Source organism: Lates calcarifer, linkage group LG10, assembly GCF_001640805.2.
Source record: "Lates calcarifer isolate ASB-BC8 linkage group LG10, TLL_Latcal_v3, whole genome shotgun sequence".
In the NCBI taxonomy this organism is placed as follows: Eukaryota; Metazoa; Chordata; class Actinopteri; family Centropomidae; genus Lates; species Lates calcarifer.
The window spans coordinates 13,110,144-13,126,645 of NC_066842.1; the positions used below are offsets into that span (position 1 = coordinate 13,110,144).

Here is a 16,502-nt window from a genome sequence, read left to right on the forward strand (position 1 = left end):
TTGCAAAATAGTGCGTATTTAAAAACATTTTTGCTACAAAGTTGAAGACAACTCAGGACCATCTCTTAAAAGTTGGAAGATCTGCTCACATTCATTTCCACATCTCTACAGTAGGAGGCAGTCAAATGCAGCAAATTACAGCAACACAGTGATTTTTCAAAAAATGCTCTCACACCAACACCAAATGAGACAGGAGGACACTTCTTTAACAAGACATTTTCTTTTATTCAATAAATAATTTACATTATAAACAGCTGGCGTGTGGCACCACATTTGCTTTACATACAAACACAGTTTGATCTTTCTGGCATTTCCCATTCAGCTATGTTTTTTTTAATTCTTTTTGAACCCTTGCAAGTCTGACACTGAATTTCAAACAAAATAAGAGCTAAATGAAAGAGAAAACATAAAGTGCTTTAAACTCAAAAACATGAACGCCCCAGAACAATTTCTACATTCCCTTTTCTAGATAAGGTGGGCTGCATTCAGGGTGTTTTACTTCATCTACAACCAAGGAAGGAGAAAAAAAAAGATGACAACCAACATCTCTACAAAAACTAAGTGTGTATGCTGTTTCTGAATATTCTGTTCTGTGGCGTTCATGTTCTTGCAAAAATCCCTTTTCAAAAAAAAGAAAAAAAGAAAAAGGTTCACATTCACCAAAGCATCTGATGTACAAAAACTGGAGTGATAAATTCAAAACACAACTGGTAATATACAAATTTAAAACTCAACAACTCACAAAACATATGTACAATCTCACATTACACATGTAGAACCATATACTGTAAAACTCACAATACAAATTACATCTATTAACACAAGATTCAACATTACAATCATCTGTTTGTATGATATTTTTTTTGTTGCTGTTGAACTGCACCAATACATATTCCAAATAGCAGTAGTAAGGCCTGCCAAATACTTCAGTGTAAAGAATAAATGACTGTCAAACTGTGCCCGAGTAGTTAACAGCATCTACAGGGATGACTTGCACGTTAGCAGATACTGCAGCTGAGAGCTTAAGTTCAAATGAAAACCTCTTGTAGTGAGGTGGAACACAAGAAAAGAAAAAAAAAAGTGAGACTGCAAAAACAGAAGCAAATGCTGCTTTTACAGTGTGTTACTGTAATTTTTCTGTGTACCGCACATTCACCCACAAACACTAGTTATATACAATTAAGAACCCCCCTAATGTGAGCTGTTTAAGACTGAAAGATGAAAAATTCAGTTGCTGAGGAAATGTTGGCACAAGGGCTTGTTCTTTGGCAATGACTTAAGCCATGATATCACGTCTACAGACATATGCTTATCATTTAGTCAATAAGCCACAGTCGGGTCAGCACACTGGTAGTCTATAAAAATGCTAAACTGGCTGACTAGAGGTGACGTCTTTACAGCTAGTACGAAGAGTATCTACTACACTGTTACTTGAAATGGAGAGTTAAATTCACAAAAAACGCTCTCAAAGAGGTGTCGTAGTTTGATTGGCTGATCTACATTGTGTAAACGCTCTGAGTGCCCTTAACTAAGTTTGTTCTTTTGCTGTCTTGTTAGCTACATTCACATTACAGACTTAAAATACAAACACTGTCTGATCAACACGTCAGCTCGAACAATGGAGGGAACAACTGTGTGACACTGGAAGTGATGTACAGATGAAAGGAGATTATTTTTATCAGTTCCCTTTTAGGATTTGCTACTTGGCATATAAGAGTCCATTTGTGGAGCACCTCCTCGTCTTCTCCGTCTCTGGAATTCTGGGTGCAACAAGAAGACTTGGGAAAGATTTCTCCCAACTGGAGGTTTTTGTTATCTCATTCCCGGGAACTCCTGCACCCCACAAACTGCACACACAAAATTAACCACAGACGCTGAATTCTGCACACATACTGTACTTAATGCACTCACTCACACACACATACACACACACGCACATATAACCTAACAATATGACCCATTAATCTCCACAGCAGACAACTGGAGACGCTGCTCTGACATCCTTTTGGCTGAGTGCTTCCTCCACAAGGCTCAGGCTTTTCCAAAGCTGGAAACTAATCAAACATAGAGCTGCTTCTGGCCTTAGGTTAACAAAAGCCCCTGTCAGGTCCTCTCGCTTCGCCACATGAGCCACAGAGAGCCTCACTGGCTTGGCACCAATGAGGGGGATCAGGGGAGGGAGGATCAGCAAACTCCTCTTTCTGCAAAAGATCATCTTGTCCGGATTCCCACAGGCATGCAGCCCCGGTGAGAATGTGGGATTTAATCCCAGGTGGATATCCTGAGCTCTGGGGGTAGCTGGGCTCTCTCACCGCTGCTCTCTTCAAAGACCAGTCCTATGAAGCAGCTAAATACATGTGATGATAGGTGGACTCCCCTTGTCATTAGACTGAAGTCAAGACATGACAACACAACTAAAATGAGACTTAGGGCTAGGATGAGCTTACTGGCAAACCCCAGGTCGTGTCACAGAACCAGAGCAGGAGAGAGGAGCCGATGTACGACACAGCGATGGTACTCTAAACACTCACTGACAGATACACCATGAGGATATTGTTGTAAAGGGACTATAAATGAACTGTGCAACACTCAATCCACAATAAGACAGCCAGGAGGTTGATGAGGAAGAGAGAAAGTAAATCTTTGCCCCTTTGTGCTGCATTACTCATAAAAGCATCCTTTTCAAAGATGTGGTATCTGTTGCTATTTGAGTGGAGCATTTTTACATCCTCAAAGGCATAGTAGGCTGCCATGGTGAAGTTAATGTCTCCAGAGGAGAGGAGGTCAAACACGCAGGACTGAAAGTACAGATCCTCCACTGGGAGTCGCTCTTTGCACTTGGCCTTCGCAGACTGGTAGGTGAAGCCCTGTGCCCCGGCGCTGCCCCTGCTTCTGCCTGCGCCGTGGGCCTCCGCCGCCCGAGCCCTGAAGTTCCTGAAGTCGATGCGTTGGTTGGCCGGACAGCCGTGAAGACACAGGTAGAGGTCCTGGTTATCCCCTTCCTCCACAGAGTTCACGACCTCCTCCGGCATCCGCACGGCAAAGGTCAGGTAGCGGCCCACCTGCCTCACCACTATGGTTGTTCCGATGTACTTGGCCTGAATCTCCACGTGCTGCCCGGGAACCTTCTCCACCACGCGCAGGGTGTTCGCTCCATGCCGATCGCCTCCGTTCTTGGAGCCATCTGCAAATGCAGCTGGCAGCTCATCTGTCTCTGCGTGGTACATCTTCTGGTCTACACATTCCTGGAAATTCTTGAAGATGATTGTCAGCTGCAGGATGAAAAGACATGAGAGAAATGTCATTAAAATGTTGAAAACATGACCATCTCGCTCTGACACAAAGCTTCTCAGAGAGGCACATATGCAGTCATGGACTGCTGCGTTTTTCGGCTCACATATAGAAACGTAGTAAACTGCAGCAAATGTAAACATCAGATATAAAAAGGAAAGTGCTTATACTTCTGCATTAAGAACAAGTTTGTGCAATATGTGCCATCTACCCCACTTAAGTGTCAAATTTCAGCGTTGGCTCAACATGGGGGAGGCCAAGGTAAACGCCCTCAAAAAACATGAGTCTCGGCCATGTAAAATCAGGCCTCAGTTTGCAGACACAAAGACGATCCATTCATAGTGCTGAAAAACCTGCCTGTGAACCCCAGAACTATGCTCCAGGGAGTGGCGTCGGGCCAGGACAGAGCGATATACTCTGCAGCTAATTAAGTGAGACTGGTCAGGACTCTGCAAGCTTGGTTTCATCAGGACACCAATGAGCCATTGTCACAGCGGCGATACCAGGGGCAGCATTAGGGACTCTGATGTCTACTCGCTCGGGACAGAGGACGGGGGGGTTGGGGTAGTCTAAAGAATACTCTCTTAGGTTGACAAGTCATCTGTTGCACCAGGTTCAGTCTCAATTCCCTCTACCCTCAGCTAACGTTTCCCACCTACATCGACGTCTGTTTTTCCCTGGTTCCTTTCTTAAGCTTTTAATGAAAACAAACAAAAGAAAAATGCCTCTATTATCCCTCCATCAGAATGAAGATAGAAATAACCAGACAGTTTTATTTGCTGTAGCGAGAGCAATGTACCAACACAGAGCTCTGCAAATGCAGATCTTTTACCAGAAGGGCCTTGTTTGCACAGGTGGCATTGGCTGCTGCCTTGTTTTCCCTTTGTCCAGAATCAAGATCTTAAAAAAAGCTGTCTCATTTGCTTCCAAGAACAGCAATATAAAAATGGCATTACTTTAAAAGCTAAAAAAACATGAATGCTTAATAGAGTATCATTAAAAAACCTTGATTACAGAAAATTATACTTTCTTACAAATGTGATTAAGGACAAAGTCCTCTTATACCTCAGTCTAAAGACTTCAGCTACGATACTCTGCACATTGACTGAGGTCCACAATCATTGCTGTCAAAACATTGCCAAAACTGGACCAACTCTAAGTGAATTTGCCAACTACAAATAGTCCTACTTCTTTGTTTTTGACCTTAAGTTCTACTGAAATCCTTTTTAGGGACAGCCATCCAAAATAACCACTGTACCATTAAACAAAACAACAATAATGAGGAATGCACTGCTGATAAAGCTATGAAAGAAAATATCTACAGTTCTGTGCAGACACAACATTTCACTGCACTCAGTACAGTATTATACTCTAAGTAGGACAAACATCAGCCTGAGCTGTCCACAGTGAAAAGTGAAAATGGAGCCTCATGTTAACATTTAACGCAGCGCTGCCGTTATAACACTAACATCTCATTTATAAAGCTTATCAAGATCTTAGCAATTGTGCTGGGCTGGGCCTCTTCATCTGTCATTATGGATCTCATCCAAACACTAACCAAAGTCCCCCAATCTGACAGAAAAGGAGCCCCATAGCAGCTCTCACAGTCTGACCACATGAAAGAAGTGACTCACGCATACAAAAATATCAACAGCTTGATATTCTGCTGCAGCACTGACATTCAAGGACCTAAAACTTGTTGAAAATGCTGTGATAATTGGAATCACAAACAACTAATGTAAAATCAGTAGAGCCTGGACACCAACTGAAGATCATCTTCATTATCGATCAATTTGTCTACTTCTTTTTTATTTAGCATAGAAAATGTCAAAATTTCTGTTTTTCTTTTCTATTGATTCCAGAGGTGAAAAGAGTGGCCGATTAATTGATTAGAGGAAAAACAGAAAATTAATTGTCTTAATCCTCCAAGAGTTCCAGTGAGTCACATGTTAAAATTCACTGCTTTTCTGTGACAAAAAAAACCTAATTGATTGGATGGATGGAGCAAATAATGAGCAGACAGCCCTAGTTGACTGACAATACAATTAACAGATTTATAGTTGCTGACCTAAATGCAACACACAATACAGGCAGGACAGAAAAGATCCCTACCTTGCTTGTGGCGGTGGCCAAAGACCCCGGCACCACAGGAGTGTTGGTCACCTGGACAGACAGGTATTTGTTGTGGATGAGCGGCCAGGCTCCTTCCACCTTACAGGTCTGGAAGTCGTCTCCGAAGGTTCTGAGGTGCGGGTCTCCGAAGAAGCCACAGTGGGTGTAGTTGGGCGGTGACGTGTTGCGTGGAAGACTGCGTTCATAGTGACACACTTCCGGGCCATCAGAGGGTTCCCGGTCCCTGTCGGACGGGAGCGGAGGGGGCGGAGGAGGAAGCGGGGTCCGGGCGCGTGGTTGGGATGTTGGCCCCTCCTTGGAGCAGTTGTGTTGGCTCATTAGATCCTCTATGCCATGTTGGGCCGAGTGGTAGGCCAGGTCGCCCCTGCAGGTACGTGCGGTCCGGCGTACACAGCTGTTGTACGCTCGAAGAGCTGTGCAAAACTCCTCCTCCGGTCCAGAGTTCGAGGTGGAGGCCCAAAATTCTGAGTTACACTTGAGGATCTTGCACTGTAGACTCACTGTCGGGGAGGAGCAAGATACTATATGAACAAAAGAAGCAAACCAAAGGCTGCCATGATACTTGATAGCATTGTAATAACAAAGCTCTAATTGCCATGATTTGTGTATAGATTTGCTGTTTTTATACAAATCTATACATTTGGTCTGGACCTCCCTCAGGTCTGAGCCTCCCTCAGGTTAACCTGGATAGAAGGTAACCTCCCTGTGTATTGTAGAAAAGTCTACTTCCCTTTCACACCCTGTGGTTTTTGGTTTGTGTACAAGTAAAAACACCATTTGGGATCCTAATCTACACCTTTAGTGATAATAAAGGCCGCTTGACTGTAGATTGTTGTCTCCAGCTTTAATGCCACATCCGGCCAACTCTTTACACAAACGTTCTTCAAATATTTCCCAGGATGCCCTCTTGCGACACCATGTTTGACTAGTATTACCTTCGACTAATAGAGCATTTATTTGAATGGGCTATGAGAAGTTTCTCCCCAGTGTGTCCGGGAGAGGGGGGAGGCATATCAACACTTTGAAGTCTCACTTTAAACAATATCCCTCCTCAAAGCCTCACCGCAGCTCTCTCCAACCCCCACACCGCCTCTCCATTTGTCACCCATTTGATAGATGGCAATAAACTAATCTTGATCTCCACTATCAGTGCATTATCACGTTGTTGTTTGACGGTAAGTGACTTAAGAGGGAAACTGATAAGGGTTTGGCAAATGTGCAAGGTGAGTGAATGAGTTGTCTCCACTGCAAAAAGTGACCCACTGCAGTCATGTTAATACTAAATTAAGGATATTAAGTCCATATAAACACTACAATGAGGGTTCCTAATATTATATTACAGTGTCACATCAGTGCCACATTTTAATGGAAATATTCTTGCGTTTTGTCAAAAATCTTCTCAAAAATAGCAGTTATGTAGAGCTTTAAAACATCTCGATAGGCCCATTCAACACTACCACATTCTCTACAAATAAATTATACAAATTTCTTCAAGTTTAAAACATCTGAAAATACAATTTCTCGCTTGACCAAACTAAAGGTTGGAATAAAAGCGCTTCGTTCAAGACGCTGATGTGAAATACTGAGGCATGCCCCATCCCCCAAACAAAACAAGGTTTGAGAGCTGCAGCAGCTCAAACAAGAACTCTCAGTGTGCTCGGTCTTTCTTTAATGAAATAAAATGCAAGAAAATAAAACACTGCCTAAAACTACCGATATTAGTCGCATTTTTTAGCTGTGACGGCAAGCTTGTTCACTTTCAAGCCTGCTGTCATATTTTCCAAACCTTCAACCTTCTCCACGCGTCTGCACGTAAGCACTTCGCCCTCAATCTCTGAAATATAATACATTTCAATCATTTTTGCATTGAAACTGCAGGGATTCAAACCAATTACTGCAGGCGAATTATAAACATTTATTTGTATTTACAACAATTTAAATACTTTATCTAACACGTTGTTATTTTATGATATACTACGGAACCCTAGCTCAATTATAAAATCGCTAAAATAGTTCCGCTAATAGAAAGTGGTCGGACCTCGCAACTTTGCTGCCCAACGTGGAAAAACAAGCGAAGTAGTTGTTAAGTTACAGCGCCAGTAACTTCTGGAGAGACTGCGTTAAGATTTACAAAGTTCAACTTGTAATGTGAACCGTCTCGTAAAAGATACAAATAATTTCACGTAAAAGAATAAAAAGTCGTTTCTTACCGGACGGGAAGAGTGAGAGAAACACGACGAGGACTCTGCACACTTCAAGCGCCGAGGGTCTTCCTCTTTTCCCCATAACCATCCATCCAGCTCGGGGTCGCACTTCACTCCTCTCCCTGGTCAAACCGATTCAAGGAAGGACAGAATAGAAGAGTTAGAGCCGCCAAGTCCTCGTTGAGAAAATTCAAAAAAGTCCATAAAAGACGCCTGTCCCGTCCTCTCATCACTAGCAGGTAAGAAGTTGTTATTTTTGCCCTCTTCTTCGGTGTGAGAGTTGCGGCTACAGCCGAGTTAGCTAGCTAACACTCAGTGCGGGACAAACGGCTGCAGGCAGCCAGGCAACCTATCTTCCTTTTAGGGAGTGTCGAGAAGGTGCAGCCTCTGTGGGCCAAGCGGACACACTGAACCAATCACGGCTGCCTGTTCTGCCCTTAAACCCCCCTCTCCAAGTTTCAAATTACATCTCAATGTGCAGACTTGTTCGACAACGACCGAGTCTTCACGACCCACTAAGTGGCAGTCCACAGCGCCATATAAGAAAGGTTTGATTTGCTGCAAAGATCACAACAATAAGCCCACTGTGGAGGGCCAACCTGAAAAGGAAAACGGTGTCCTACCTCCACAGAGCATGTCTGAGGGGATTAATACAGAGGAGAGAGGAGGAAAACACCAACAATATAAACAAACATCAGATATATTCTGAGATCTGTCAATTAACAGCTTTTTCTTTTCATAACACTACTCCCTACCATGTTTACAACTACTATGACATACATTAACCTAAAACGGTGGCTATAAGCGAAGTTTACCTCCTGTCCTCCTCTGTGTCTAGAGCAAACTTGTGCAGTGCAGTCAAACATTGTTGTAATCCAACAAATTTTACTTATATTTTCTAATGTAGGTTCCAAAGTTTCCAAAGATACCAAATATCTCAGGCTGAATATTGAATAAGTGTACACAAAATGATCAAAAAGAATATTTCCATTTGATGAAATGGTGCAGACATAAACTCTTGGGAGTCTTGGGTTTGAACATTTCACTCAGCGTTTAAATAGCATCAATGAGGAGTGGAATAAGCACATATGGTCTATATATGATCAGGACTGCAACTAACAGTTTTTTTTTTAAAAATCAATTAATCTGCTAAATTATTTTGTTAATTAATTGTTTAGTCTTTAAGATGTCAGAACGTAGCGAAAAATGCCCATCTCAGCTTCTCCGAGTCCAAGGTGACATGCACAAATTACTTGAGTTAGCTGACTCACAGTCCAAAACCCAAAGACATTTAGCAAACAGTTGCCTTTTATGCTTGGCAAGTAAATGGAAAGATTCATTAATTGTCATAATAGTTGTCGATTCATTTTCTGTTGATTGACGAACTGAACATTAACTAATACCTTCATCTCTATGTATGATACTGTCAGCTAGGTGAGGGAAAGAATTAAAGAAGTGATCTGGATTTTACAGGATTATAAGGGAATTTAACCTCCAAAATATAACCAAATCAAACTGAATAATTATTTTAGAAATTCTGACAGTCATGAGTCTATATTCCCCGAGCACAACCCCGCCTCCCTGCAAAATGTTTGACTAGACACCAAACAAAAACTAGAATTATACACAATTTATTCATATAAGTGTTCAATCATATTTTCTTTAAATGTTGTCTCTCTACATGATGGCTCTATATACTGTTTCCAAAAAAGGAATATCAGAACAAGCATTTAAGCACCATTATGTGTAGTATGCCTGTAATTATATGATATAAACTCATCCTCAGGTTGTTATATGAGAAAATTCCTAGAAGAATCATAAAATGTGATGCTCTGCTGTAGTTAAACAACCCAGCAGTATGTGAAGTAGCCAAAGTCAAAACCGAAGTACATGCTTGAAGGTTAACACATCAACAAGAAGAAAATGACCTCAAGATGTGCCCTCATGTTTGATTTGTAAGCCCATTTTCCCGGTAAATTAGGAAAGAAAGCATTTTACATGTAATAAGAGTATTTTCTGCGTGTTGCTTTAAATGATTTGAATACATTTCCACCACTACTCAGAGAAGAGGGTGGTGGTGATCCCCTCCTCTAAAAGCTATAATATCCCCTCTTTTGATTGCCTTTCAGTTGTACAAATGGCACATTACTGGTGTCTTTTACTGCCATTTAAAACAAAATACTCCCAGACAGATGGCTGCGCACTCAGGTTGTGGCTGGCTGTACAGTATTTTTCCATAGAGCGGTGAATGTCTTTGTGATTGCTGTCCCTCTCATGGATGATGGATATGTTCGTGTACAATGAGGTCTGAGCCTACGCATGTTTTCAACAAGGGTGGCCCTGTGCAGACTGATTTCCAGCTCTAATATACCAGCCACTCGCATATGAAATGAATGACTGCAGCTGAAAGGTATAAGCTGCCCGGTGATATGTTTTGATGAATTGTGGAACATTTTTGGCTTTCAGCAGCGACAATGTGGATGTAGAGGCAAAGTGTGACTGATTCAAGTGTAAGTCGACTGCTGGTAGGAAAAACCTCAGAATCAATGTATCCGTGAGTCAGATCTGAAAAATAGATGTTGCAGACAGATGTTGCAGTAGAATGTATTCACCTGTTGCAGTGACTTCGCAGACAAATGTACACTATGACTGTACATAATAATCTCAAGATGTTGATATCTGTCTTTTTACATGGTTTGCCCCTTTCAGACAGGTCATTGATTAATTGAGGAGTCAATAAGAGGGTTTTGTTTCTATCAGTCATTTTTTTGGCGTGTTTATGAGAAATAAGCAAATTATTATTTGTCAATGGCTGATAATAACATCTCTAGTATTATAATAGTCACAACTAATCTTTGGTCTTTAGATACTTCACGAGTGCATTCATCTGCAAAATGACAACAAAACAAATTATTTTACAGATTTATTTTTCAGTGTATATAATTGGATAATGAATTATTTTGAAGTCCATTATCCATTTCTTTAGTCAGAACAGTCCTATTTATGCCTTATTCTCATAAGAAATATCTAATTATTCGAATTACTTTTTAATTGATTAGGCAATTAACAGTCAATCAACATTATTAACAAAATTATTCTGCAGCTATTTTGATTATCAGTTTAATCAGTTCAGCCATTTATCAAGCAAAAAATGGCAAACACTGTAGTTACAGCTTCTCCAAGGCGAGGAGTCGTCGTTTTTCTCAGTTTTACATCATTGCAGACTGAATGGAGACTGAATTGAGTCTGGACTGATTGCTGGACAAAAGGAGCAATTTTAACACATCACCTTCAGCTCTATGATTAATTGTAATGGACATTTTTTATATTTTCTGACATTTTGATAAACTAAGGTAATCTCTAATAAAAAATCACTGAAAAATCATTAGCTGCAGCCATTATTCTAATCAGGAAGGCTACAGTATTACCATTTTGACTGCACTGCCAATCCAAATTAGGTTACAGGACCTCTTCTCTTCAGTGGCCTTCTCTCATCAGGCCTTTGCTGACCTATATTTTGGCTTTTGGATTACAGTGTTAGCGTCTGATTTACTGACAAATTGCTTGATTGCTTTTACTGATTGAGTTTTACTTAATGGATTTTACATATCCATGTACTGAAACGACACACCATTTATAAATGAGAAAAATGTTGTATAGAAACAGTATGTCAAGATATCAGGTGTCCCACATGCTGTAACAGGTAAAGGTGACATAATATAGCAATAAGACATGTCCATAAATCCAGTGGGTATATTCCACTCATCTTTTATGGTGTGCTGCTTTAAATCTCTGCTATCACCTGTTAAACCTGTTGTCAGAGACATTTACAACTGACGAAAGCTTGACATTTTGATATATGGTACAAAGTAAGTAATATGCTGGAGAACTGTCACATCTCTGTGGCGCAGTGTTTAAACTGTGAGCAGTAGCCTACATTTCCCTGTGCATGTGTCCTGACAGTCACAGCGGACTGATCCTCTTTTCCAACAGATGGCGCTTGTTATGAGCCCTGATATGAGACCTCAAATCATGACACAAACGCACATGGCATTATGAGGACAACCAAACCTGTCATTAAATTTGAGCTTTATAGACAGCTCGGTTATCGGTCTAATTACAGCTGTCATGCGATTGGGATTTAAAAGGTGAAAATCTGCAGCCAGCAGGCGCATTTTGCCCTGTTGCACTGCTCTGAGGAGGACCATCCTTTATTTCATGTCACATAAAAGTAGCCTCAGTGGTATTTTTGGTTTGGCATAGATGTAATAAGTGTTGACAATATGATTAATAAAATACTCCTACGTGATGTTAACCCTGTGTCCTGTAGGCTAATATTTAACAGGCAAGAATCAAGTGAATATAGTTTTTATGATCAGCTGCATTTACAAATTCAGCTTTCTGCCAGATTCCTGTGTGGCACCAGCAAATAGATCAAGTTCTTAATGCAGAAATCCAGCTCTTCTGATTGTATGATGGTTGACAAATTGAACATTTTTGGGACATAGAGATATAGTTCGGCAACCCCACCGAGCAAAGCAAAAGCTGACGAGACCCCTGCGTGAAATAAACTCAGATAATGTTGGTTAAAATCCTAATTAAATCTTGAACAAATAAGACAAACCAACCTTGGCGACTGCATGGGCTCTCCGCGACTCTGGAGTCCTGCAGGAACCCGGAGGACAGCGAACAGGAGCGAGAGGAAGCAGACTCCTAAAAAAAAAAATCTCCCCCTTAAAGAACACGTCCTGTGTGTCACAGTAATCCGAAATCAAACGCACTCAGTGGCTTTCTGAGTGTAAAATCCGCCAATCTGAACATGATGTCCACCGATCAGCTTCTCCAAGTCTGCTCTGCAGTTGAATGAAAGTGCTTTTCCCCCTCTTCTTCTTCTTCTTTTTAGTTGGGATTCATTTAAACAGCCACTTCTCGCACCCGGTGGACTCAGATCTGTTCAGCCATTGCTCAACTCATTTGACTATCAGTCGATCGGAAAGGAGACATTATGATAGAGTGAGTCCAGTAATTGCCCTCATCCGCTCGTTGAATCCAAATTGTTAGTTATATGGTCGACGTCGGGGAGGGAGAGAAAAGCCCTGAGGGCAAAGCTGCTGCTGCCGCTGCTGCTGCTGCGTACGGCTCGATCCGCTGTCTGGATGTTGTGAAATGGCTAGTTAGAAAGTGTGAGAGAGACAATGATCGGCTCTGCATGACGCCGCTGGGAGCCCCAAATCTCAGCTGTGAACCCCCGTCATCTCTACTAGTTTTTTTTCTCTCTCAGACGCTTTGAGAGAATAGAAGTCTGAGGGACCTACTCAGACAGCTGCACTGAAAAACAAGCCAAAACTGACTATTACAGTCTTATTTTATAAAAGCAACTGAAACTAAAACCGCGCATCCCCAGCAATGCTTTAACTTAAATCAAATGTTATTTCCTTGATATGTAGTGAGGATATGTGCTTTATTTTCTCACGGTGCTGACTTTTTGTTCGTGCACATGTGACGCCAGAAATACGATTTTAAAACTGCTGCTCCATATTCACACCGTTTTATTAATTTGTCACTGACTGCCAGCTAACAGCCCCCTTGTCAGATCTACGCCCTCACCAGATAACCTTTAGCAAGTCCCTCATCTTTGCAAATCACAGGTTGGACAAAGACAAATCCATAATAATCAGGATTTAATGGAGGATCAGATGGACAAACACTTTGCAGCAGGGAGGAGGAGGGGTGGGGTATGCTCAAAGGCAGAGAGGGCTGCATGGAGGCTGCACCTGTGTTTTAGGATCAGACTGCATGCAGGAAAATACCACCACCCCCCCTTCCTCTGCAGCTTTTCAAACCCCCACTCCTCACAGCATAACTGGTTCTCTCTGCTCCAGTTTCCCTCTGATCAGGAAAATCCATCACACCAGGGAGGGCAGGGCCTTACAGTATCTGACTCAAGCAGCAAAATGACCAGTTTAGTATTCTTACTGTCCTGACAGGCCAACAGAAATAATGCAGAACTGATAGTCACAACCTGTCACAGAGAGCCTGCGATTTCATCTTCTATTTAACGCCGGTGCAGTAGATGTTATTTTCACCCGGCTACCGGACAGAGCTGTCACATTACATCATCCCCTTTGTGCATCCAGCAAGAAACTGACCCCTGTAATCCACTCGTTTACTATCACAGCTCAGACCTGCCCTCTCCAGATGGCCGCTGAGAGGCAGCATATTTTACATTGATGTAGCAGAAGAACATGAAAGAGTGACACCCCAGTGTGAAAAGAATGGTTTTAGAGGTGCCGGATGCAGGCCCCCATCTCAAACACAGCTGGTGTAGACGCTGCCTTGCTGAGGTATTATGGCGAGTTAACACAACAGATCTACTTTACATATCACTGGATTAATAAAGCGCTTTGAATTTTTTAAATGTGTCGCAGTTCAGTCTCTGCTTCATTTTACAGAACAAATCCATGACAGTCAGGCATGTAACTATTATAGCACAAATGAAAGAAGCGTTCAGTAATGCCAGCCCCTGGGGCTCTCTGTGATTTCCTTTACTAGTCTGTGATTTAGTCCATTGTAAAAATCAGCTAAGCTCAGGCTGTCTCAGATGTTTATAAACCATAACTATACAGAGATGAAGAAAACCTTAAAGAAAGATTATATATCCAGAAAAAACTGATTGATTTACTCAAACGCAACACTGCAACGTGATTAATCGTAAGTCACGTACTGTGAGTTCAACAGATGCAGAGGAGTCACCCAGTGATTTCTTTAGATTATCACATGCTGTACTTCCCCTCTATAGGATCAAAAGTTCACTGTGTCTTCTTGTTAAAGGACAACCATGATTTCAGCTGCACAGATTCAGTTTCAGTACCTGTTTGTCTTGATTCTCAGTCAAAGCGTTGTTCCTCAGCCGAGATAAATTCAGGTTTGTGTGTAGGAACTGACCACATGTGGGGGTGTGGTGGATGATATTATGAAAGACTTGCGGGAAACTAGTCAGTGATTGCAGTATTTCTGCATTAGACACAGATTAGTAAACATCATATGCTCCTGTTGACCTTCCAGTTGCCTTTTGAGCCCACGCAGCATTAGCCCATCAAGGCGTGTCGTGCCTCTTATTTCTGAGGTGTCATGCTGCATTGTGTTTGGACGCCTCTGAAAGATCTGACAGTTAGGCAGTGACCTCCTGTGATGTAGTATCACCTGAATGAGATATGTTAATTTTCCTGCCCTTGCACTCTGTTTTGTCCTTTGTCATGTGGAGTTGACTGTTGTAGAATCAATTTTCCAAGCAAAAATACAAAACATTTCCTATTTGATCTTCTCTGTTGCAAGGAATTGCTACTTTTCCTCACCTTATGTGGTAATATCTGAACATCTTTAGGCTTTGGACTCTTGGCCAGAGAAAACCAGCTTTTGCATGACATTAGTTTGGGCTTTAAAACATGGTGTTGTGCAATTTCAACAATTTCTGACAGTTTTAGATCAAACAGTGAATGGATCAATTGAGAAAATAATTGTTATTTGCCGCCTTAATGTGCAATATTAATGGGTGGCTACATTTGAAATGAAAGAAACCAAATTAGTTTTCTTTTTTTTCTATTTTTAAGAAATCTCTTGTGTCTGTTTTGATTTTATGAGGCCAAATGGCAATATACAATATATTCTCAGCTTTACATACACAATGTTCCATCACATACTGTAGGTTATGTATTGCTTTTAGTATGAATTATGAGAGAAATGGTTCTGTTTGTGGACTTGTCCTCTCCATCCACAATAATACCTGACTTAAATAAGGAGTAATATCCATGTACTTATTCTACATATGCATGTCCCTCAGTGTGGACTATTGTATTGCTTATTGGCTTCACTGGCTGCTTCAAATATGACTGAAGAGCATTGTCTAGCTGAGCTTCTGCTTCTGCCAAAGGTCTCTCTTCTCTAAAAGGCTATTAAATGATAGAAATGTTACACAGTTAACCAGTAAGAGTCCCTTGGTGTTCGGTGAAAATACAAATAGACTAAGATGTATGGCTCATGTACATGATTGGCATTTAAAAAGAGGGGGAGGTGCAGCCGGCAGCACCGTCTTTGTAAGGTGTGAGCATGAATTCAAAAAATTCTATTAAGAGGTGATATGTGGGGTTCAGACACTGTGTGGAATTACTGCCACAGTCAGTAACAATATGAATGTAGGAAGCTTGCAAATTGGCCTGTTCGTGCACCACAGAGGACTGGGCTTGAATGTGTAAACCCTCATTACAGAATCTCCTTTCTCATTTTAAGAAGAGAAGGTGAGTTTCGTCTTTCTTTCTTTTCTTTTTTTTCTTTCAAAAGCCAGACTGCAGTCCAGTGAGAATTATGCACACTGTTTAATTCCAGACATGGACCGAACTAGACAGAGTGTGTACAGACTGTGAGACAAATAATTAGCTCTGCTGCTAAACAGAAGTGATCTCACTGAAGGACACAACACATCAAGCCAAATTTCAGGGAGGAACATTAGTGAATGAGTAACTGTTTTAGACCATGGATGATCATCACAATTTTGCACCTGACAGGGTTTAAGAAAACATGCTAGTGAGCAGCCATGGCTCCATTAGCATGCAAGATGCCATAAATGCATGAAAAAAAAGGCTTATCTCAATAAAACAGCTGCCTTTTTTAATTTCCTGCTGCGCAAAAAGTAGAGGACTATCTAAATATTCAGTGTATGAGTATAAAATTAGATAAGGTTTAACTCCACAATGTGTGAAATGCCTTCCTGGCAATTTCATTTCTAGTAATTCACAACTAATTGGTGTCTGAAATAATGAAAATATTGGCATTATGCCTATATTTGTCATCACTGCCATAAAAACAATTATTTCATTT

At 41.3% G+C, this 16,502-nt stretch overlaps 1 protein-coding gene and 1 long non-coding RNA gene across 2 annotated transcripts in view; one reads left to right on the forward strand and one right to left on the reverse strand.

The window, feature by feature from the left end:
* Window positions 1–201: 201 nt before the first annotated feature.
* rgma (repulsive guidance molecule BMP co-receptor a) lies at window positions 202–13,297 on the reverse strand. Its single transcript, XM_018664044.2, has 4 exons — window positions 12,257–13,297; window positions 7,635–7,750; window positions 5,404–5,924; window positions 202–3,272 (listed from the first exon to the last, which is right to left on the reverse strand). Exons 1-4 carry the CDS (start codon window positions 12,268–12,270, stop codon window positions 2,568–2,570), a joined length of 1,356 nt encoding a protein of 451 aa, XP_018519560.1. The 5' UTR covers window positions 12,271–13,297; the 3' UTR covers window positions 202–2,567.
* The window catches only part of LOC108875255 (uncharacterized), a 43,448-nt gene continuing 34,691 nt past the window's right edge, over window positions 7,746–16,502 (forward strand). The window contains exon 1 of the long non-coding RNA XR_001959845.2: window positions 7,746–7,867. This is a non-coding gene — a long non-coding RNA (uncharacterized LOC108875255). The remainder of the gene's footprint in view (window positions 7,868–16,502) is intronic.

Excerpts from the sequence above, each read along its gene's own strand:
- rgma (XM_018664044.2), bottom strand. Across the intron at positions 5,925-7,634 it reads TCTCTCACTCTTCCCGTCCG|TGAGTCTACAGTGCAAGATC; the intron begins GTAAGAAACGAC and ends CCTCCCCGACAG. Across the intron at positions 3,273-5,403 it reads TGGCCACCGCCACAAGCAAG|CTGACAATCATCTTCAAGAA; the intron begins GTAGGGATCTTT and ends TTCATCCTGCAG.